The sequence below is a fragment of the Panicum hallii genome, chromosome 9 (assembly GCF_002211085.1).
Source record: "Panicum hallii strain FIL2 chromosome 9, PHallii_v3.1, whole genome shotgun sequence".
In the NCBI taxonomy this organism is placed as follows: Eukaryota; Viridiplantae; Streptophyta; class Magnoliopsida; order Poales; family Poaceae; genus Panicum; species Panicum hallii.
The window spans coordinates 46,600,566-46,625,781 of NC_038050.1; the positions used below are offsets into that span (position 1 = coordinate 46,600,566).

A 25,216-nucleotide genomic window follows, 5' to 3' on the forward strand; every position below is an offset into this window, starting at 1 on the left:
ATAAACGTGGTGTTTAGGCCCTAGATTTTCTTTGTTTGCTACAAGCCCCATGGTGTTGAGGGGTAGACGGCAGGTGCTGACAGCCATGTCCGTCCACTACAAATCTTTTGTGGTTTGTGAATTCCCCCATGTTTGGGTTCGGAGTAGAGCTAACAGCCTGGGGTCCTTGTCAGACTAGGGTCAGACCGGTGCCTGAAGTAAACGAATAGCAGCCTAAGCTTATCTTTCCTTGATCCTTTCCCTTAGACCAACCACGCTACCCAAGGACATTCTACCTCTTGTTCTTTAAGTTAAACTAGCTAGAAAACCATTACACCTCCATTTCCTAAAAATTTGTGATACCCTAAATACTCTTCGGGTGAAGTGCTACAGAGGTATATCCGTGTGCTTGCAGATTTATTCGTGAACGTTAAGAAATACCAACACCGCCTAAGCAATGACCCGAGCATTGGAAGATGTACTTTGACGGAGCTCTCAACCTCGAATGGCACCGGCGCTGGAGTCCTTTTCATATCTCCAAAAGGTGAACTGCTAAAGTACATCCTCCGGCTACTCTACAAGGCCACAAACAACGCTGCCAAGTACGAAGCTCTCATACATGGTCTCTGGACCGCCGCCTCGCTCAGCATCAAGCGGCTCATAGCCTACAGTGACTCCAAGGTTGTCATCCAGTAGGTCAACAAAGACTGAGACTGTACCCAGGAGAAGATGGACGCGTATTGCAATGAGATAAGAAAGCTCGAGGCCAAGTTCTACGGCCTAGTGTTCCACCATGTCCTCAGGGACTATAACATTGCTGCAGATGTCCTCTCCAAGCTTGGATCCAAACGAGCTCTTGTCTCGGCAGGAGTATTTGTCCAGGCACTCAACAGCCCTACAGTGAAGCTCGAGGAGGATCCCCCCAACAAGCCAGACTTGGTACCAGCCGAGGGCCAAGAAGTACTCGTCATCGAGTCTGACTGGCAAACACCCATCATCGACTTCATCGTCCACAACAAGTCTTACCCCAAGAAGAAGGAACACGAAAAACTCTCCAGTTACATCACCATCGGCAACAACCTGTTCAAGCACTCGGCTTCTTCAGGGATGCTGAGCAAGTGCATCTCCCAAAGCGACGGAGTAGCTCTACTCAGTGAGACCCACTTGGGCATCTATGGGAGCCATGCAGGAGCTTCCACCCTGGTGGGAAAAGCCTTCAGGTCCAGCTTCTACTGACCCATAGCACTCGTCGACGCCCACGTCATCGTCAAAAAGTGCATGGGATGCTAGTTCTTCACCAAGCAGCAACAAGTTCCCGCACAGGTCCTGAGAACAATACTGCCCTCGAGGCCTTTCGCCTGTTGGGCGCTCGACTCGATCGGAACCCTCAAGACTGCCGTGGGTGGCTTCACCCACATCTATGTCGCAATCGACAAAATCACCAAGTGGATTGAGGTCAAGCGGGTGATCGCTACCACCGCCTCCAAGGCAGCCGAGTTCATCTAGGAGATCTCCTATAGATTCAGCATCCCCAATAGGATCATCACCGACTTGGGAACATCGTTCACTATAGGAGAGTCCTGGGACCACTACCAGGACAACTGCATCAATGTCTACTATGGTTCGGTGGCCCACCCCAAGTGCAATTGTCAGGTTGAATGTGCCAACGTATGATCCTCCAAGAGCTCAAGGCACGAATTTTCGACCCGATCGTGAAGTACGGACCCAGGTGGCTCCAAGAGCTGCCACAAGTCGTCTGGGGCCTACACACCCAAAAAAGCTAAGCTACAAGCTACTCTCCCTTCTTCCTTGTCTATGGTTCTGAGGCTATCCTTCCGAGCAACATTGCCTTTGGTGCTCCATGCATCTAGAACTACGAAGAGGGCGAGGCCAAAATGACTCGGCACCAAGACATCGACTTAGTCGAAGAACACCGCATCACCGCAGCTCTTCAAGACGCTCGGTACAAGCCATAACTCCGGCGCTACCACAATCGAAATGTACATGGGCGAGACTTCAACATGGGCAACGTGGTCCTGCGCCGCGTCCAGTCCACCACAAGCGTCCAAAAGCTATCTTCCCCTTGGGAAGGGCCCTTCATTGTTAGCAGCGTGGTGGTCCCAGGGACCTATCGACTCCCGCGGGAAGACGGCACGGACGTTGGGAATCCATGGAACATTGAACACCTTCAATGCTTCTACCCGTAGAAGACTTACCAGCTATGTACCCAACTCACTCCAAATGAATAAAAATTCATGTCCTTGATTTTGCTTATTCTTTGCCTTGCAAAAACAAATACATATAACTTTCTGACTACCCCGCCGAGTCATTCCGTATGCTCGGGGGCTATGTCTCAGCCATGCTACTCGCCAAAAATCAACTCGTATTGTTTTGGCTAACCCTGACCGACTATGTAATTGATCACAACCTTATGCGTCCTGGATCCACTCCGCGTCACTCCCACCCATCACGTGCATGATGACCCGCTCTCAACACAATTGGGTAGAGCACATCGCGGAGTCGGTATCCTAACCACTCAGCTAAATCAGAAACTACTCCGCTCAGGAGCAATAAAAACAACTTAATTACATGCAAAATAAACATTGTCTTTTAGCCTTCAGAAGGCCACCAATTGTTCCCATTCAACTTGTTAAAACTACCTACAGGTCAATTTGGGTCATGATGCGGTCGGCCAGAGGCTTAGTGTGAATTTCAGGTGCTTAGAATGAAAACACACTAAATGCTAGTAGAAAGTATGTATGTTTGATTTTGTATAGGTGTGCTAACATTTGAATGCAAAGGGAAACGGGTATTTGTGTAATTTTGTAAAATATAGGTCCTTTAGTTGTAAATGGGTGAGAATGGGAGGTAGAATCCAAATATATGAAGGTTTTTTTGCAAAAGTCAAGAACTTGCTTTTAAATCGTAAATATAGATGAAACTACACATAGGATGTAAGTGTAGTGTAGTTTTTAAATAGGATTTAATTAAAGTTTAAAACTTTGCCAAGTTTACGTTAGTCTCAAATTCTTAGCTCTTTTGCAACTAAACCTTAAAGAAAAGTTGTAGATCTTGTTGAACCCTACACTTTTGCTTTTGGGCACTGTTTCATTTGAGCTATGGTTTGAAAGTTATCTAGGCTTTACAGTGGAGTCCCTATACTTTCGGGAATTTGCAAACGGATCCTCCTTCGTCTACCTCCAATCCTCCTCCTCTGTTTTTCTCTGCGCCGCCCCTGCCGCCCTCGCTGGCCATGTGCCACACACCCGCTGCCTCCGTGCCGCTCTGAGCTGTGCCACGAGCCCTCCTACGCCTTGCCCGCCGCCTTCCCGGCCTTGCGCTGGCCTGCTCCTGCCTCTCCACGTCGCGCCGCCGTCGCCTGAGCCGCCACGACTCCCGCCGGCCGCTAGCTCCTGCTCCCGCGCAACCACACCTTTTTCTAGGCCTTAAGCACATCCTGGAGCTTCCCACGGACTCCTTCTTGCGCTCACACAAGTGCATTTCCATGGGATTTCCTTTTCCCGACCACCACAACCCGCCGGAGCACCGCCGCTGCCTCGGCTCGCCGTCGTCAGCCGCCCATGCTGCTTCCCATCCCCAGTCCAGCACTCCTAGAGCACCACCACGACTCCCTGCAGCTCACTGACCCATCCAATTTCGCTTTCCCCGCACCCGAGCATCATCCCCCGCAGCGCCGGCGAGCTCAAGCTCCGCCGCCGCTCGGCCTCACCGTCGACCCGACGCTACAGAGCCCCTCAACCCCAACTAAGAGCACCAGCAACACCACATCATCCTGTAGAAACTTTCTAGCTACTCCTCCACCGCCCTCCGACACCCCAGCCACCAGAACACCATGCCGCCATCGCCGCCGGTGAAAACCCGAGCCACCTCCACGTCGACAACCCCCTTCTGCCCACCTCCAGCCGAATCAGGTACCGGAATAGCATCCCCATGACTCCACGATGCTCGTGCGTGCTCCATCCCTCCATGTTCGCCGGCCCTTCGTCGGGTACACGGACGCGCTGCCACGGCCGCCGCCACTCCTCGCCGTCGACCTTGTTCCGCCGCCTTTCTTCGTGTCCAACACCCACTAACATGTGCACCTCATCCTGTAGGTCGTGTAGGACCTGTTTCCCCTCGGCCAAACCCTCACCACCGGCGAGAACACTCCGGTCAAACGCCACGGCCGCCGTCTTGACCTGGCAAGGACCCTATTGTAATCTAAGTTTTCATATTAGGGTTCCAGGCGCAAAAACCCGAGGGCCTCTCTGCAAGTTTCTCATTTAGTGTTGTTTGTAAAAGCTGTCAACTTTTAAAATCCATAGAAAATGTAGAAAAATCCAAAAATTGTCAAACCAACTTTATTATACTCCTAAAGTTTAGCTCTACAGCTTTGTTTGAAACCCAAAGCTTGTTAAGTTATTTTAAAGTCAAGGAAAAGAGTGTTCTGTGTGTAACATTTGCATGCTAACTTTGTTACCTATGAATTTTGCTGTGTAGTCTGTTTAAAGTGAATACAAGCTTGTGTACAAATTTCAGCACCAGTACTGAACCCTAGCTTCAGCTAATTTAATTTTATGCAAATCAAGCTTGAAAGGGATTGAATTTATTCAAACATGTTCCTAAGCCTTTCATGCTTAGATCTTTTTACCATGTGATGATCTACAATAGAATAGTCCATAGTAAATATTTTAGGAATTTACAACACTGTTTTAATTAAAGTTTGTATTTAAACTTGAAATTTGAATTTAGTTTAAACACTATAGCTTCTATTTTCTGAAAATTATGAAAAATTCATAGTAAGTTTATCCAATAGAAATAAGCTTATCCAACCCCCTTGTTTCATGAGTTTATGTTTGTTAATTTGTTGGATTGCAACTTTATTGTGAAGTAAAATCCTTAACTCGAGAACCATCTAATCAAATCATTGCATATCATGTAGAGTCAACGACACTCGACGACGGAGACTACGAGCTAGTCCCGGAACACGAGCAAGGATTTTCTGAAGATCCTGCAAACATCGCCGAGGTTATAACTGAAGCCCCGAAACAAAGTTCGGAAAACTTTGACCCTCTTGCCCCCAGCCCCGCTCAAGAAGGCAAGCCCCGGTGCATAACTCAGTATTTCAAATTACTTCAGTTATGCAATCCTATCTGTATATTTTATATCTTGCATTAAGTCTAGGAGTTGAAATAGCACCCTAGATGCATTGATACTAGGAACCTATGTATTGTGCCTGAGTTCTTACCACATAGATGCTCTGCTAATAGGACCGGTAGAAGTCGGGTGATTTCCTGTCACTCGCGCGATATAGGAGTTGAATGTTTACTATTCTGCAATCACTATAAGGATCATGGACAGGATCATGTGTAATATCATGACTCGGAAGGTTACCCCGTCTGTGTTGATAAAAGTTGATAAGGTCACAGTGTGTGGTAGTGGTGGCTAAGTGTTTGAAAGTACTAGCCACATGCCGGGAAATATGGTAAAGCGGTAAGCCTAATAACCAATCGGCCCGAGGAGTGGACATACCTCCCACCACTCATAATTTGGTTTTTCTCACGCACCAACGTGCGGGAGTATGTTCCGCGCAGTGGACAGGAGTACGGTCATGTAGTCGCGCTGCAGATGTATGTCCTGCACAATTGGTGTGCGTACGGTCCTACAGTCACTTGTGGTGGCCCTATTCCACGAGTCGGAATGAAAGGCAAACTGTGGCAGAATCGCCTGAATTATTCCGGTTCAAGTGCGCTAATCGTCGCTATACAGCCAATATTAATTCAACGCACTTCAAACGGAACAACCCATTGCTCTGTCGGGTCTCCGCCTGATACAACCACGGTTCAACAGGATTGAAGCAGGTTTACCTCGCACGAAGGCGAGTTTACAATCACATCACAGCTCATTAAATTTTAATTTTACAGAAATGCTAACATTATTACAAACCTTTTTCAAACTTAATGTAAATTTATACAAACAGTGTTTAACACGACAAGCTACATAGCTTGTCCGAGTTCACAGCGGAAGGAAAATAAACACGCGTCTAAGCACGTCGCGAGTGTTGACACCGTACTCAGCCCAAAGCTTGGTGTCACTCAGGAGGGTCACTGCCAGCCGGAGACGGATCCCACTCCATGTACTAGCCATACGGAACAGAAGTTGGCCATGCAGAGCTATCCGTGGGGTTCTCGAAGGTCATACCTGAAAGATAGACTAGCAAGACTGAGTATACTAATACTCAGCAAGACTTACCCGCTTTGTGATATACTTAGCCAGGTAACTAGACTCATGAAGGCATTGAGAAGGTTCTGGGTTTAATTTCAGCTGACAATCAACAAAGAGTATGATCTATTTTCAAATTTTAGCTTTCAAATAATACTTGATTAGCCATTCTAGGTAAGCACCTACACTAGACAAGCAAGGTAGAGATTAACATTCATCAAGATTATTCCATTAAGAGTTACACTTCTTACTCTATGTGGCAGAAGGAATAAGCAGTCTCAATTTCCGCGAGAAACGGATGATTCTGAATCGAATTTCACCTTGCAAGGGTAAACCTAACTCACACGCTTGGAACATCCAAAGATCGTTCCGAAGCAACCGTTTCCCTCATATTCCGGGTTATGGATCAGGGCCACCACAAGCGACTGCAGAACTGTACGCACACCAATTCTGCAGGACATACGTCTGTAGCGCGACTACATGATCGTACTCCTATCTGCTATGCAAAACGCACTCCCACACGTCGATGCGTGTATACAACAGAAATTAAAATATTCGAGTGGCGGAGACATGTCCATTTGCCGGGCCATTCAGGTACTAGGTTTACCGCTTTACCATATTTCGCGGCGTGTGGCTAGTACTTTCAAACGCTTAGCTACCACTACCACACACTACAACCTTTACAACTTTTATCAAAATAGACAGGGTAAACCTCCAGGTCATGATACCGCACATGACCCTGTCCATTATCCTTATAGTGATTACAGGATAGTAAACATGCAACTCCTATATCGCGCGAGTGACAGGAAATCACTCGACTTTTACCAGTCCTATTTAGCAGAGCGTCTATGCGATAAGGACTCGGGTAGAATACATTGGATTCCTAGGATTTATGCAACTAGGATTTCATTTCAACTCCTAGACGTAATGCAAGATATATAATACATAAGTAAAATTGTAATAAATTGAAATACTGGGGTATGCATCGGGGCTTGCCTTCTTGAGTGGGGTTGGGGGCAGGAGTGTCAGAGAATTCCGAACTTTGGTTCGGGGCTTCAGTTAGAGTCTCAGCGATGTTTATTGGGTCTTCAGAAAACCCTTGGTCTTGTTCCAGGACTAGCTCGTAGTCTTCGTCGTCGAGCGTCATTGACTCTATATGATATGCAAGGATTTAAGTGAGATAGTGCTTGAGTTAAAGATTTTATTTCACGATAAAGTTGCAATCCAATAAATTTGTGCACATAAACTCATGTAACAAGGGGATGGGGTTTCAAACTACTATCTATACTTAAGTTATGTCATTTAATAGAATTACTTTGAAGTAATTCGACTAGTTTAATTTTTATTTTGAAAATTATTAAGATTCTAACCTTGAATTTTTGTGGTTAAGTTTATTTTCAATAATTAAGCTTATGGTGAATTTTTCATAATTTTCTAGAAACAGAAACTAAAACATTTGAATTTGAATTCAAACTTTAAGATTAAATTCAAACTCTGAGTAAATAGAACTATAAAGTCTTGAAAATTTAATTATGAACTAATTATCAACATATTAAGTTATGGTAAAGAGATTTAATCATAGGAGCTTTAGGAACAAGCTTAATTAAATTTAAACTACTTCAAATTTGATTTGCAAAAGTTTAAAATAACTTAAACTACAGAGCAATACTAAACTTGAAATTTTTACATAAGCTTACTCATGGCCTAAAGAAACTACATACCAAAAATTACAAGAAAATAAGTTTATATGCACAAGTTATGCATGAGATACTCTTTTACTTTGAGTTTAAAATAGATCAAAATGCATTTAGTTTCAAACCAAACTTTATTAACAAAAGTTGTAGATCATAAATTCTAGTTTCCAACAAAACCAGTTTGGTAATTTTTAGATTTTTCTACAATTTCTTATCGATTTTAAAAGCTGGCAGCTTGCCCACATGAAATAACAAAGAAGTTTACACTGGGGTCCTCGGTTACTTGCACAGAGACCCCTAGAATAGAAAAAGAAATCACAAATAAGCCCTTGCCGGCTCTCGACGGCGACCGGCGGCTCTGTCCACGGCGTTCTCGCCGGTGGTGAGGGTTTGGCCGGGGAAGAACCGGTGCTACGTGGCCTACAGGGGCTGTTGGTCACGATGGTAAGTGATGTGCTCGACAAGCAACGATGGAGCAAGGCCGGCGATGAGAGATGGCGGCGGCCGTGGTGGTGCATCATCATTCCCAGTGAGGGGCCGGCGAACATGGGTGGACAGGGCGCGCAGGAGCATCACTGGAGTATGGGGATGCTATTGCAGTACTCAATTGGGCCAGAGATGGGGCAGAGGGAGATGTTCGACGATGGGGCGGCACGAGTTCTCACCGGCGGCGATGGCGACCCGGTGTTCTGCAGGCTGGGATGCCGGAGGGTGGTGGGGAAGTAGTCGAGGAGCTTCTACGGGTTGGTGTGGTGCTGCTAGTGCTCATGGCCGGGGTCAGGGGGCTCTGTAACTGTGGGGCGACGGCGAGGCCGAACGGGCGGCGGAACAGCAGCTCATCGGCGTCGTGGTCTAGCTATTCCAGTGGAGGAACTTGAAATTGGTTGGCTCGGTGGGCTTCGGTGGGTCGTAAGGATGCTGTTTGTGCTTCGGATCGGGGGTGGGGAGCGGCGGTGGGGGCTGTCGACGGTGAGGGAGGAGGCGCAGCGAAGGTCCGGTGAGAGGTGGTGGTCGGAGCAAGAGAGATCAAGTGAAATCTGTGTGTGCCAACGCGAGAGCGAGTGTGCTAGGAGCTTTAGGGGGTACTCGGGGTCCAGGAGAAGATAGAATCGCACGGGAGCAGGAGCTGGCATGCCGGCAGCACGCGTGGCGGCAACGGCGGTGCGACATGGGGGAAGCCGAGGCAGCCAGCACGAAGTCGGGGAAGGCGGTGGGCAAGGCGGGGAGGACACGTGGACAGGTGTAGAGAGGCGCTGGGGCGGCGGGGCGCGGCACATGGCTGGCAGAGCGGCGGCGGCGCGTCGGGCAGAGGAGCAGAGGAGGGAGAGAGAGGTAGACGAAGGAGGACCAGATTGAAATTTTTAGAAAGGACAGGGACCCCACTGTAATGTCTAAATAACTTTTAAACCAGCACTCAAATGAAGATGGGTCCAAAAGCAAAAGTGTAGGGTTTTTGAAAATCTACAACTTTGCTTTAAGTTTCATTCACAGAAGAGCTAAGGATTTGAAGTTAATATAAAACTTAGCAAAGTTTCTAAAATTTATATAAATCCTATTTAAAAACTACACTATATATACATCCTAGGTGTAGTTTCACCTATATTTGCGATTTAAACACAAGTTTTTGACTTTTACCAAAACAACCTTTATGTATTTGAATTCTACTTCCCTTTCTCATCTATTTAACACTAAAGGACCTTTATTAGTTTATAATTATATAAAACCAACCCTTTTTTCTTAGCATTTAAATTTTTAAACATACTTTCACCACCTTTTGCACACAACATCATTCTAAAATTTAGGGTGTGGCAATACTAATTACCTGAGTATCACACAAACGGTTGCTTCAGAACTATCGTTGGATGTTCCAAGCGTGTGAGTTAGGTTTGCCTTGCAAGGTTTGGAAATTCGATTCAGAATAATCCATTTCTCGCGGAGATTGAGACTGCTTATTCCTTCTGCAACATAGAGTAAGAACAGTAACCATTATGGAATAATCTGGATGGATGTTAATCTCTATCTTGTTTGTCTAGAATAGGTGCTTACCTAAAATGGTTAATGAGACTAGAATCTGAAAGTTAAAAACATGAAAGTAGATTATACTCTTTGTTGCTTTTCAGCTGAAGTTAAACTCAGAACCATTACAAGCCAGCATAAGTCTAGCTACATGGCTAAGTATACCATGACCCGGTTAAGTCTTGCTGAGTATTAGTATACTCAGTCTTGCTACTGAATTTTTCAGGTATGACCTTTGAGAACCCCACGGATAGTTCCGCATGGCCAACTTCCATTCCGTTTGGCTGGTCCGTGGAGTGGGATCCGTCCCCGACCAGCAGTGACCCTCCTGAATGACGCCATACTTCGGGCTGAGTGTGGTGTCAACCTTCGCGATGTGTGTAGTCGTGTGTTAATTTTTCTTCCGCTGTGAACTTGACAAGCATGTTTAGCTTGTCATTTTAAACAATGTTTGTTTATTACCTTAAATTTGAAACGGTTTGTAATAATGTTTAATATTATGTGAATTAAAAGTTGATGAGCTGTTGTGCGACTGTAAACTCGCCTTCGTGCGAGGTAAACCTGCTTCGATCCTTTTGAACCGTGGTTGCATTGGGCGGAGACCCGATAGACCAATGAGTTGTTCCGTTTGAAGTGAGTTGAGTTAGTATCGGCTGTATAGCGATGACTAGCGCACTTGAGCTGGAATAATTCAGACGGTTCTGCCACACTTAGCGGAGTTGAAGTGCACCGTCCACTCATCGTCGGTGCAGTCCGGCATGACACCATCCCCTACCGGACCCAGGTCCGCCTCCGGGATATGGGACATCACGAGGGCCATTGCGAACTGCATCGAGTCCTGGGCAGCCTTCTTGACGAATGCCTTGAGGCGATCCTGAGCAGCCTCCATGCAGGCCTGCATCTCCTCGGCGAGGGCGACTCCCTCCGGCTCGAACACCAGAAGAATGGAGTCCACCTTGGTGATCACTTGGTTCAGGGCTGACCTCGACTTAGCTAGGGTCAACTCCAGCTCTACAAAAATAAATGCGTTAGCTCAGCGCTGCACGAATGCACCAACAACTTGGTTCATCCAAGATAGCACCACTAACTTCGCAGTGCTGCTTCTCCATTCGGAGCTTGCCCTCCGTGTTGGCCTCCGTGGCCCTCCGCACCCTCGCGGAGCCGTTGCAGCTCTTCATTGGCCACCGCGGCCACCTTGAGCTCCCAGCCATCTAGTGGTTCACCTTAAGCAGCTCTACGACAAGACCGTCGAGTCAGCTTGGCGCAACCCTCCAACTAAAAAATCACAAGGACACAAAAATAAACTCACTGCGCTTCTCTTGGGCTTGCTTCCTCGCGGCTTCGGAGCACTCCTGCTCCAGCTCCCACGTCCAGGCCTCCAGTTGCGCCATCTGTGCCTCCAACTATCGCAGTCGGTTGGCCGGGTCATCCTCGACCCGTAGCTGAGCCACTGCCTACTGACTCAGGTCGGCCTGGGCCTGCTGACAACAAATATCAAAGGGACGCCCAAGCATTGGAATTACAGCAGAACATCAAACACTTACCAGTCTCGCCTGTTGATGGGACTCCTCTACACGAGGCTGCGTCCTGGTCAAACGAGCCGGTGGAGGAACGTGCGGTGCCAGGTCAAAGGCGGGAGCGGACTCTAGCGTAGCCACCTCCTCGTCCACCTCCTCCTGTGGTGATGCCACCGACTCGGCTTCCACACTCTAGGGCGGCAACAAGTTCGCCGCTCTCTCCACCTTCTCGCTCGCCGCTACCTGGTATATTCCCTTGGCCGTCTCGGCTGACTCGGCCTCCTCGGTGGACTCCTCCACCTTCCTCTTGGTGCCGCTAAGTGATGCCTTCCTGCGGTCTGATACTTCCTCAACAAAACGGAATATAAATCTACAAAACAGAATATAAATCTATAATTCAGATAGTTCAAAAGAAGAATTTTGACTTACTTCTCGCTGCGGTGTGCCCTGAAGCTTTTCTTCAGCAGCACCGCGGTTGGCAACGACCGCACCAACGCTGCGGGTAGCGTTCTCTACTGCATCCAAGATAGTTCTTGGGCTGCCTCCTCCTCCTTCAGGGTGGCAACGTCCGTATGGCCGCCACTGTCCACCTCCTCAGGAATGTCCCTGTCCCCCTCAGCTCCGGTTACAGAGGCACGCCCGCCTTTCAGCTAGTGACGTTGCGCATGTGGCACCACTGCCTCATCGTCACAGAGCCAGCTCCTTAACCTCTACAACATCCCCCGACTCACTCCCAATGGAGGAATCAGAGGAGAAACCTCCTCCGCCTGCTATGCAAGCCCAGTGGGAGGGTCGATCGCTTTGCCCTGCTGCCCCTCCGACAGTAGCGCAGGGCACCAGAACCCCACTACCCTCACTTGCAAAGGTCCGGGTAATGTCACAACCCAACGGGTGCTATCTACTATGAATTTCAAAATCAAAAGGACTCTGATGACTCGGAAGAAAATCAAATCGACTCAGTAGGAAGCAGACCTTACCTTGGAGGTGGGCCTCTTGAGGCAGTATGCCTTTGGGCAACCCTTATCCTGGACCTCCCTGCTCACGGTGCGGGTGACCCAGTTCAACACCTCCTTAAGGGAGACCTTGCGGTTCTTCACCCGGGATGGCCTATCCCAACCCTGTCATGGATCGGCTGGGTCAGCCGCTTGGAGAACGATAGAGCCATGGCAGCCCCGGTCAGCTTCTCGACCTTGAGCTTTGACAGCTCAACCAACAGGACCCTCACCTGGACCATCTCATCCTCAGAGGGCATCTTCTCCCACTTCTCGTTGAGGATCGGGGGATACCCAGTACGGGACGGAAGACTCAGAGCGGGGTTCGCCACCATGAACCACTTCTCAGCCCACTGCTTGTTGCTGTCCTTGAGGGCAGTGTCCAGGCACTTTGCCCCTTGGTGGAGCGAGAAGACGACGCCACCCACCATGCTGGGCACCTCCTTCGAAGGATACGCCCTCTGGTGGTACAATGCCCGCTAGAGGTTGAAGTGGGCAGGAATGCCCAAGAACTCCTCACATAGATGGACGAAGCTCGCGATCTGCGTAATAGAGTTGGGCTTGAGGTGGATAGCCTCCAGTCCGTAGTAGTGAAGAAGCCCGTGGAAGAATGCTCCCGCAGGTAGGCTGAGTCCCTTCTCGTAGAAGGACTGGAAGACCACCATCTCGGTCCGAACCTCCGAGGGGAACTCCTGGCTGTAGCAGCACTTCCACCCAGAGATCGCCTTCTACGGGAGGAGGCTGTGCGCCTCCATGTCCTCCAGCTCCTCCTTAGTAAGGGTGCTGGGCATCCACAATTTGTTGTGCGGTGACGCCAGGCCCCGTGGGTGGCAGCCAACGGTGAGGAGGGCGTGGAGGAGTCGCTGGCCATCTTGAGACTAGGCAAGTGTCACACCCGGTTTTAAAGGACAAAACTGAATGCATAACTATATGTATGCTAGGATCAAGTTCCATACATATAGTGACTTCATCAGTGAATAATCAGTAACAGCATCACGAAAAGAGAATTAAAAGACTATAAGGATTATCAGAGTTATACAGCTTATCCTGGAAATAAAGACTCCAAACTTCACAGGCAATCGACCGGGGGTTGCACAGGCCTAGAACTCAGTATCATCTTCAAAAAACTTCACATCACTTTCTCCTCTGAGCAGCAATTATAACAAGCATGAGCACACTTATGGTTGGTACTCAGCAAGTGTTGGGAATTATATGACAAGAAGGCCAAAATCAAGGAAAGGCTGACTGGCTTACTGCGATAAGCAATTTTAGTTGGTCAAGTTTTATTAGCATCAGATTACTAAGGTATAAGTCCGTACCAAAACCCACATTAAAAGAGAGAGAAGAGATACAGCACAAGCATAACCATAACCATAAACATGGTCCACGATAACCATAACCATAACCATAGTCCACGATAACCATAACCATAACCATGGTCCACGATAACCATAACCATAACCATAACCATGGTCCACGATTTACTTCATCTTTAAGTTTAATTAATCATGTGAGGGTCCAAGCTGCTCGTAACTGCGAGCACAGCTAATATATCAGTTTTCACTCTGCAGAGGTTGTACACTTTACCAACAATTCGTGTCTCCCGATTTGCCCAAGGTAGCTAGCCTCTTAAACACTTCCGAGGTGAGTGGCAAGGGATTCACTACGAGGCCTTTACAAAGATTCCCTAACTCATGACAATCTGCTAAGATTTCAAGTCAAAGCAGTCATAACCCTCCCTAATGAGGTAATGCCTTAGCCAAGGACCACATATATCAATATTGAAACGCCCCGGTCTAAACAACCGGAGCTAAACATGTATTTAAACACCAGAAAAATAGTCTCTGGTGAAAATACATTACACAAGTGGTGCCACAGTCATACATAGCTTTATTTAATATGTTCGATTACAATAATAATATAAACTAGGAATACAACAGTAGCCATGATAAACGCAAGGGTAAACTCTTCATCTGACATGGTGGCTTCTACTGCAACGGCACCACTCCAGACTTGGGTATAGGGCACGAACTACTCACATTCCTCAGGCACGAAATCAGGATCCTCTGCAATAAGTCATAAACGGGTGAGTACAAAAGTACTCAGCAAGTTCCACCTCACCCTACGGGAGGGGATTGACATGCACGATGCACATTAAGCACAATGCATTAGTAATGCAACTTACGGTATGCAACTCTTTCTGACACAACCCACAGTAGGTAGCTCACTAGTTGTCAGGACCACACCGTAGCCTGTCCATTCCGTGGACACGGACCATTCGAATGGATTCTACACTCTGCAGAGGTCGTACACTGTACCCACAAGCTCGACTGCCCGAACGGACAACCGACATAGCCGACACCCAGCCGTGGTCACGCCCCAGCCCGGCTGCACAAACCCTCAGGCCCTAACCCCAATGGTCTATACCCGTGAACCATCCCTGCGACCGTCAGGCTAACCAGTGGGATTAGGCTAAGTCTGGCCCATAACGGAACCTGTGGTCGTACTAAAGTAAGCTAGGTGAGATGTCAAAACAACTCGGTCCTTATGGTTCACCAGGGCAGCAACCATCCCTCAACATGTTAACTCGAGCCTACCTCCACGGTAGCACTCACCTGCTAGTCTACCACCACGGTAGCGCCGGCTCCAGCATACCCAGCTGTCCTAGCCTCAGCCAAATCCCTTCATATCCTAGTCTCAACTCTGGATATGCATAACTACTCATATGCATGTATAAGCACACTCAATCACTCAAGCACCGATATATGTAATCGATCCTAAACCAGGGCTACAACTAGATGTCCTCACATGGATGCAACCACTCACGTAGGGGTCGATGAAACTTGCCTTCGCTTACGTACGCGTCGTCGGTGGCGGCTTCCTGCTCGCGGTACGGGTCTTCTGGCTCCGGCCCACTTTACTGGCCTTCGTACTCCTTGGCCGGCTCCTCCTCGATCACTCCGTGATCTACGGGCGGAAACAGCACAACCGGCAAACAAACACAAGCAAGCTATAAAATAAGCTCAAATGGAGATGAAATAGGAGGAATAGATAGTATATGATTTGAGGAGAGTTTAGGAAAAAGAGTTATGTGAAAAGGAGTTGATACGAAGGAGATATTGGGTTTACAATATTGGTTGGTGTTTAAATAGAATGATTTGGATTAGGTGCTCACGGCCTGGTGGGTGTTTTGGGCCTTTATTAGTATTGCGGAGGTAATGGTTGGGGAGCTGCTTGCCATCTCACCTTGGCGTGGAACAGCTCGAGGAAAAGGATCAATTGTTGGAGCTTCGTCTCGTGAGTGAACTGGGCTCGGGAGAAGTGGTTCAGCTAGCGAAGTGAAGCGGTTCGGTGTGCTTGGGCTGATGATGGAGTTCATCACGGCCTCACTCCTTTTATAGGCGAGGAGAGCAGCAGCGGCGTCACACAGGGACGGGCGACGGCGTGGGCTGCGGCAGCTCGCCGTCAACTCAAACACTGGTAGCACTGAAGGCGCGAGCGTCGAGGCGGCAAAGCCGGCGAGGACGCTGCAGCGGCGTGGGCAAGGTGGGGACACGGAGGTGGGCGGCACGGCGCGGTGCCGACGGCAGTGCGCGGTCCCGTCGTGGGGCCGGCGTGTCGCGCGTGCGCGAGCGAAAGCGAGCGCGGGTGGGGACGGCAGGGAGGGGCATCGGCTTCCTTTATAAACGAGGTGAGGCGGTTCGAGCGGCGAAAAAAGATCTCGGCCAGCACTGTGTGCGACGACCCCGATTTATGGCGAGGTGGAGCCTAACAACAGATGAATCACAACCTATATACTAAGTACTCAAGTTTAACCAGGATATTAACACTTACCTTATTGGAGCGACAAAGTCACAAAGGAACACACACTTTTAAGTGGCTAGTCCAGCACTCACCCTCCTAGCCTTACCACAACTTATCTACCTTGCTCATGGGTGGATGCCATGGCAAAGGGGGGGCTCTATTTATAGGTCAAGGGAAGCCATGGTATTAGGACAAGTGTCCCCTTTCTATAGAATTCCAAAATATCCTAACATTTTCAAAATTTACTTATTACTAATTCTAGAGTATTCTATTGAAAATATCCCACTCTTGTTTAGTGGAGAAGGAACTAGAGGGTTGCCTTGAAAATATCCCACTCTTACTTAGTGGAGAAGGAACTAGAGGGTTGCCTTGAAAATATCCCACTCTTGCTTAGTGGAGAAGGAACTAGAGGGTTGCCTTGAAAATATCCCACTCTTGCTTAGTGGAGAAGGAACTAGAGGGTTGACTTGAAAATATCTCTCTCTTGCTTAGTGGAGAAGGAATTAGGGGTTGACTTGAAAATATATCTTTTGCTTAGAGAGTTGCCTTACATTCCTTTCAATAGGGATGAAAACTGGGATGTTACAAATATGCCTCAAGAGGACCGAGCTATACCCCGACGATGCAACCCTTCTTGCCCTTTCGGTAAGATTATCATAAGCTAGAGTCTCTAATTAATTATCCAGGACCAGAGCCATATAGTATTGTGGTTGCACTATTTTCCTGGGTGGTTCTCCATGTTCCGATTAAAAAATATAATCTTGTGATTAACATCACCAAGAGCATGAACATGGATAAAATATGTGTAACATCATCATTATCATCACCATGGTTATATATTATTCCCGAACCGGAACCAGTTATAGCAACTAAGCAATAGCTACCCAACATTAAATGTAAAACCTAGGTTGACAAGGAATGATCATAAAGACTAGGCATATCCTTAATTAGGATCCATCAGAATTATGACACATGCATGCATAAAGAAAAATTATATTTATTGTGATTATTAGGATAAAAGAATGATCAAGGAACCACTTGCCTTTCTTTTAGAGAATAGCTGCTCAGAGTCTTCAACTCTTGTTCTTGAAACTCTAAATCTTCAAAGCTCTTGGATCACGCTCCTTCTAACTTACGGAGGAGACGCATCGTGCCGATCGAATTTTGCAGAGGAAGATGTGATGGCTGTTCTATTCTGTTCCTGGGCTTCTATTCATGGTTGCAGCACTCCTGCTCTATTCCTGGTGGTGGCTGGGCACCAGGTGCGGCCTGCATGGGGGCCACAGCTGTGGGGGAAGGAGGACGCGGTGCAGGGCTGGGGCGCAGGGTCGCAGACGCGCAGGAGCTCTAGCTGGCAGTCATGGCGGCTCGGTACAGGAGGAGGAGAATGCGATGGCTGTGGTGCTCCTGGTGGTGCGCACGGCAGAGGGGTGACGCTGGAGGGGAGGAAGAGCAGGGGCACAGACGATGGCATGCAGCGACCCGGGGCGATGCAGATGGCGTCGCGAGTAGGGTGACGCGAGCAGGGAGACGATGGGCGTGCATGGAAGGATGGCGGCTGTGCAGCAGGAACAGATTGGAATGGAGCTCGAGCGCTTGCCCTTTATAGTGCATAGCAGAAAAGGATACAGGGTCACGAAGGGCTAGGGCTGGCTACGTGCTGAGCACCTGGGGACTTGCAGGGGGGAACTGCAGCTGCAGGAGGGAGGCGGCACGGCAGCAGGTGGCTGCGAGGCTGAGAGATTCGGTTATGGGCCGAAACCATTTCGGCCATGGGCCGAGAGCTGAACCTGGGCTGGCCGAGCAGGTTCGTTTGGTGCTAGCCTGGAACGCTGAACTGGGCCGCGGAAAGAAGAAAGACGGGGAGGTGGAACCACACCGGCGCAAACCGACGAGCCGATTGAGAGCGAGGATCGATCGCGGATAGAACAAGATAGAGAGATAGAGATAGAGAAAGGTCGAGCGGGTTCGTTTATGGGCCAAAACAGGATCGGGTGAGGGCTGAACACGAAAATGAGTTGACAGAGTTGGTTGAACGTGAACCATTTATTTAGGAGCACGAAAAGAAAAGGAAAGGATTAGGCTGAGTTGTTGGGGCTGACGGTGATTGAATATCGTCGGAAAAACACTGAAGACGAGCCACGAAGTGTCATTTTCAAGCATGTCTTGATTGGGGAGAAAGGTTAGAGAATCGGGAGCTCTATGGGGCATCTTAAGGATTCGGCGAGGACAAGGTTAAAAGGATGTACTACAAAGATACGGCTCGATCCGACTTACGATGAAAATCAAAATAGAAATATTTTTTAGAACATATTTTTAAGTTTAAAATAAATCTAGAAAAGTCCAGATAAATATTTTAACCCACGAAAAATATACCCGGAAGAATCCCAAAAATTTCCAAGGAAACTCGAGAGGTAATTTGGGTCACGAGGATTCCAAATAAAATATTTGGGACTCATGAAAAGAATTTTAGAGCTTTCCAAATAAAAAAATGGATCTAGCTCATGGATAAATAGAATAATTGCCAGAAGGATCTTTAAAATTGTCAAAAAATCCTATTGATAGATGAACATATTGTAAGAGATATTCACATCCTAAAATTAAATATTTTAGGGTGTGACAGAACTACCCCCTTAAATAGAATCTCATCCCGAGATTCACAAGGGCTAGTGACAAAGATGAGAGTTAGGGCAAAAGATTTCATCAATGAGGCGACAAGATAATAAGGTGGGCATTGTGAAAAGAGAGAATTTTGGGATTTGGATCTTCTTCTCTTGCTTTCAATTGGATTGAGCAGAAGGCGTTGATGAGAGATTCGCAGAGGCTGGTGATTTGGAGGGGGATATAGAACATAGAGTTTTTTATAAGGAGTAAGGCAAGATGGCAAGATGGGTAACAAGAAAAGGAGGGAAGATGATTGGGTCTTCTTCACATGCTTCCAAGCAGATGGGGTTGGCGAGAGATTTACAGAATCTTGTGGTTGAAATGAGGCAAAAAGGTAACAAGATGGGTATCAAGAAAGAGAGAAAACGGATTTAGATCTTCTGTGCTAACTTTCGCTAAGGAGCAAGAAGACGGCGTTGACGAGAGATTCGTAAAGTCTAGAGATAGAAAGGAGAGCTAAGGCAAAGAGCTTCTAACAAGGAGTAAAGCGATATGACAAGATGGGTATCGAGACAAAAAGATGGAATTTGGGTTTGGGTCTTTTCTGCTGGCTTATGCTTTGGAACGTGACGATATCGTGGTTGAGAAAACTAAGGGATAAATGATGTCATTGCAGGCACAAGTCCCACCACACATCAACAAGCAAAAACAAGGAGTCTAAGCAGTCAAGAGGAAAACAACAAGCATTACAAGCACACCAAAACAAACTATCAAACAACCGAAACTAGCGTTTTACAACTGATAAGGGAAACTTCTTAAGTATGGGTCATATCCTAAAGCTTCGGCATTCTTGAGTTAAGCATCTATCTCGGCTTGTCTGGCGGAGCATTGACTTCTTGAGTGTAACGCCTATGAGTCCAATGTAGTCTTCAATTGCTCTAGCTTGACTTCTTGTAGTAGACGATTAATTCCATTCTTCGGGGTACAAGGTCGGACAGTCAAGCGTTTGTAACAAGAGGAGAGGAGAAAAATAAAACCACTTCGAATAGAAGCCAAGGGGATTTCCAAAGTGGCCAAACTTGAAATCAAGGAGGAGGTAAATTGGAACAAATGGATACAAGGTAACCAATGCCATTGAGGGTACAAGTAGACAAGGAAATTGTAAGATGTAAAAGCAATGGAAATGAGGGGATAAAAGAGAAAAATACAGAGTTCGATAAAAGCAGCATCAAAGGTGAGATAAATAAAGAAGGATGAGGAATAAACAACAAGAGGGTCAAGGATATGGTAAAATATGACTTTTATGTCAAAATAGATCTTAGAAAACGACCATTGCTATCTAGGTTGGCGTCCTACGGTCGACACAGCTCTGATACCACCTCTGTCACACCCGATTTTTAAGGACAAAACCGAATCAATAACTATATGTATGCCAGGATCAAGTTCCATACATATAGTGACTTCATCAGTGAATAATCAGTAACAGCATCACAAAAAGAGAACTAAAAGACTATAAAGATTATCAGAGTTATACAGCTTATCCTGAAAATTAAGACTCCAAACTTCACAGGCAATCGACCGGGGATTGCGCAGGCCTAGAACTTAGCATCATCTTCAAAAAACTTCACATCACTTTCTCCTCTGAGCAGCAATTATAACAAGCGTGAGTATACTTATGGTTGGTACTCAGCAAGTGTTAGGAATTATTTGATATGAAGGCCAAAATAAAGGAAAGGTTGACTGGCTTACTGCAATAAGCAATTTTAGTTGGTCAAGTTTTATTAGCACCTGATTACTAAGGTATAAATTCGTACCAAAACCCACATTACAAGAGAGAGAAGAGATACAGCACAAGCATAACCATAACCATAGACATGGTCCACGATAACCATAACCATAACTATGATCCACGATAACCATAACCATAACCATGGTCCACGATAACCATAACCATAACCACGGTCCACGATTTAATTCATCTTCAAGTTCAATTAATCAAGTGAGGGTCCAAGCTACTCGTAACCGTGAGCACGGCTGATATATCAGTTTTCACTCTGCAGAGGTTGTACACTTTACACACAATTCGCGTCTCCCGATTTGCCCAAGGTAGCTAGCCTCTTAAACACTTCCGAGGTGAGTGGCAAGGGATTCACTACGAGGCCTTTACAAAGATTTCCTAACTCATAACAATCCGCTAAGGTTTCAAGTCAAAGCGGTAATAACCCTCCCTAATGAGGTAATGCCTTATCCAAGGACCACATATATCAATATGTCTCAAGAGGACCGAGCTATACACCGACGATGCAACCCCTCTTGCCCTTTCGGTAAGATTATCATAAGCTAGAATCTCTAATTAATTAGCCAAGACCAGAGCCATATAGTATTGTGGTTGCACTATTTTCCTAGGTGGTTCTCCATGTTCCGATTAAAACATATAATCTTGTGATTAACATCACCAAGAGCATGAACATTGATAAAATAGGTGTAACATCATCATTATCATCACCATGGTTATCTATTATTCTTGAACCGGAACCAGTTATAGCAACTAAGCAATAGCTACCCAATATTAAATGTAAAACCTAGGTTGACAAGGAATGATCATAAAGACTAGGCATATCCTTAATTAGGATCCATCAGAATTAGGACACATGCATGCATAAAGAAAAATTATATTTATTGTGATTATTAGGACAAAAGAATGATCAAGTAAACACTTGCCTTTCTTTTAGAGAATAGCTGCTCAGAGTCTTCAACTCTTGTTCTTGAAACTCTAAATCTTCAAAGCTCTTGGATCACGCTCCTTCTAACTTACCGCGGAGACGCATCGTGCCGATTGAATTTTGCGGAGGAAGATGCGATGGCTGTTCTGTTTTGTTCCTGGGCTTCTGTTCATGGTGGCAGCTCTCCTGCTCTGTTCTTGGCTGCGTTTGGGCATTCGGGGCGGCCTGCAGGGAGGCCGCGGCTGTGGGGGAAGGAGGATGCGGCGCAGGGTTGGGGTGCAAGGTCATAGACGCGCAGGAGCTCTGGCTGGCAGTCCTGGCGGCTCGGTACAGGAGGAGGAGAACACGATGGCTGCGATGCTCCTAGTGGTGCACACGGCACTGAGGCGGCGCTGGAGGGGAGGAGGATCAGGGGCACAGACGACGCCATGTAGGGACCCGGGGCGATGCAGATGGCATCGCGAGCAGGGGGACGCAAAGCAGGGAGACGATGGGTGTGCACGGAAGGATGTGTGACATTCAGGTGCTTAGAATTAAAACACACTATATGCTAGTAGAAAGTATGTATGTTTGATTTTGTATAGGTGTGCTAACATTTGAATGCAAAAGGAAAAAGGACATTTAAGTAATTTTGAAAAATGTAGATCCTTTAGTGTTAAATGTAACATTCAAGTATTTAGAATTTTAAACACTAGATCTTAGTGTTAAGTGTGCATGTTTGATCTTGTTTATGTGTGTTCAAATTGAAGTGCAAAGGGAAAAAGGGTGTTTATGTATTTTTTAAAAAATGTGGGCCCTTTAGTGCTAATTGTGTAACAATGGGAGGTAGCATCAAAACCTAGGAAGAATGTGACACTAGGTGTCAAATTCGTATCACCATAGGAAAGAAATTGCAATAGATATGTTAAATTCTAGGAAATTTGGGTCATTATGTGAAAACAGGGACCTAGATGTGATTAATGCAAAAGTATGGGTCCTTTTATGCAAAATTATTGAAGTATAAAAGTAACTTTCAGAGTTTACTTAGGATCAAAATGTAAGAATGCAAGTCATCATGACATTACATGAAAACTTGCAATTGTGTCCAAAACTGCATGAAATCTACCTCAGTAAGGACGAAACCTATTCAAATACAACTTTTGTTCAAAATTTAAAATGTAAAACTGTATACTTTGGGTTTTTGAACTTGAACCCTAAAGCAATGTTGTAGGGTTTGAAAAACTCTCCAACTTCTATTTTGGGCATTTCCTCATTAGGATTTTAGATCAATGGGAAATTTTACTTTACAGTAAGGTCCCTGAGATTTTTGATATTTCCACAAAGACCCTTCGGACCCCCTCCCTCCTTTCTTCTTCCTCTGGCACCCCTCTGCTCCTCTGCTGCTCACTGCCCCCGGTGCAGAACACCTCGCCGTCACCGCTGTGCAGGCCGCTGCCGCTCCACCTCCTGCTGCCGCCCTCCCCACGCGTCGCCTGGACGTCGCCCGCCGCCCTAGCCCTCCCCTGCTGTCCCATTTCGCGCGCGCCACGACCCCCCCCCCCCCCCCCCGAGCCTCCGCCGGTCACCACATCGCCGCCGCCGTGGAGAGCTCGCTGCAGAACCCCAGGGCCTTATCTTTCGCGCGCATTAGCACTACAAGAGCCCCTGCAACCCATTCCCCTGGTCCTTCTGCCGTTTCCCCAACCCCGGACCTCTGATCACCACCGCCGCCCCTCTGTCCCTTTCCGATGAACCACAGGCCACCATGGACAGCCGCCACCGAGCGCCCATTGCCCCCACCGACCCCCTAGCAAGTTTCCCCGATCCCTGCTCGTGCTCACCAACCTTCAAACGCCGTTGAATTCCGCCCGGAGCACCACTGCCAACAAGCGCTGCCCGCCGCCGCCCCCTGCTCGCCGTGGGGCACCCCTTCCCAGCCCTTCTTGACTCCAATTAGCCCCACACCGAGCTTCCCCACATCACCCTGAAGCTTCCCGACCCCTTCCTCGCCGCTCCTGACCACCGGAGCACCGTCGCCGCCGTTCTCCTCCGCCGCCGGCCGCACTGCTCTCGTCGCGCCACCGCTAGAGGCCATCCTACCCCGATCCCGAGCGCCTACAGGTGCGCACTGACGTGGTGATACTCCCAAGCCCCTCCACCCTTGCCGCCGGCGATCGCCGTCGCCGGATTTGGCCGGTCAAACTTGCGCTCCCTCTCTAACCACGGCCAAGGACCACGAGTTAAAAGATGCAAAAGCCCAGGGGGCTGTCTGCAAAGCCTAAGACTCAGAGGAATAGTGTCATTAAGGACCCCTTTGTTATTTTTGCTGCCAACTTTGAAATTCCATAGCAATTCAAGGAAAAATCATAAAAATGCAAACTAAAATTTGTTGGATTCCTTATTCTAAGATCTACAACTTTCCTTACAGGTTGACTTTCCATTTCTAAGTAGTTTCTACTCTAATTTAAATGTTATGTTTAAGTAGTTGTAGACTAAGAAAATGCATGGTAAATAGTAGAAAAATGTTAAAAATGTGAAACCAAATGAGTTAGTTGTGCTTTGACATGTAGTAATTAGGAAAGATAATTAAATTACTGTTTGTATAATATTTTCATAATGTGTGAGTTTAATCATGGATAATATTTCTATTGTGTATTTAATATCTGCAGCTATAAATACTTAATAATTATGAAAATATTTTGAAGTGTGATTCCTGAGTAGTGCAACCTGTTCACAAAAATCTAGAACAAAATCTTGTATACATCTATAACCATAATTAACTTTTAACATATTAGTGCTAATTCATTTATTCTTGTGGCATAATTTCAACGAGATAAAATCTTGATAAATTTGCAGTAGCTTAGACCTAGTTTAATCTATAATTAATAGAAGTTTCAACCCCAGTGCTATGGTAGTTTATTTTGTAAAAATAAAATATGTTGTCTAGTGTAGCTAATTAGGTTGATTTATACCCGATAAATGACTGCCCATTAGAAGAGTAAATGATACGTGTGATGAGTAAACTGTATTTCCATTGGATTGCAACTTTATTTGTGAAATAAAATAAAAGTATTTGCATCCATTAAACTACATCTTTGCATATCATATAGACTCAACTACTCTCGCCGACGGAGACTACGAACTGATCCCGAATCAAGAAGTGGAAATTTTTGAAGACCCCGGGAACGTCATCGGAAGTTTAACTGAAGCTCCGAACCAAAGTTCGGAAAACTTTGACACTCCTGCCCCCAACCCCACTCAAGAAGGAAAGCCCTGGTGCATAACCCAGTATTTCAAATTACTACATTATGGAATCTTATACTTATATATTATATCTTGCATTAAGTCTAGGAGATGAAATGGAACCCTAGATGCATGAATCCTAGGAACCTATGTATTGCACCTGAGTCCATATCGAATAGATGCTATGCTAATAGGACCGGTAGAAGTCGGGTGATTTCCTGTCACTCGCGCGATATAGGAGTTGCAATGTTTACATTCCTGTAATCACTACAAGGTTGACGGACGGGATTTATGTGACGTATCATGGTTGAGGTGATACCCCGTCTGTGTTGGTGAATTTGGTTAAGGTCGCAGTGTGTGGTAGCGGTGGTTAAGCGTTTGAAAGTACTAGCCACATGCCGCGAAATATGGTAAGCGGTAAGCCTAATAACCAATCGGCCCGA

At 46.7% G+C, this 25,216-nt stretch overlaps 1 protein-coding gene across 1 annotated transcript; it reads left to right on the plus strand.

The window, feature by feature from the left end:
• Window positions 1-708: 708 nt before the first annotated feature.
• Window positions 709-1,215, plus strand: LOC112873081. Its single transcript, XM_025936107.1, has one exon. The coding sequence runs from the start codon at window positions 709-711 to the stop codon at window positions 1,213-1,215; it is 507 nt and encodes a 168-aa protein (XP_025791892.1).
• Window positions 1,216-25,216: the final 24,001 nt, after the last annotated feature.

Coding starts and splice junctions, on each gene's coding strand:
- LOC112873081 (XM_025936107.1), top strand. CDS start 709: ATGGACGCGTATTGCAATGAGATAAGAAAGCTCGAGGCCAAGTTCTAC.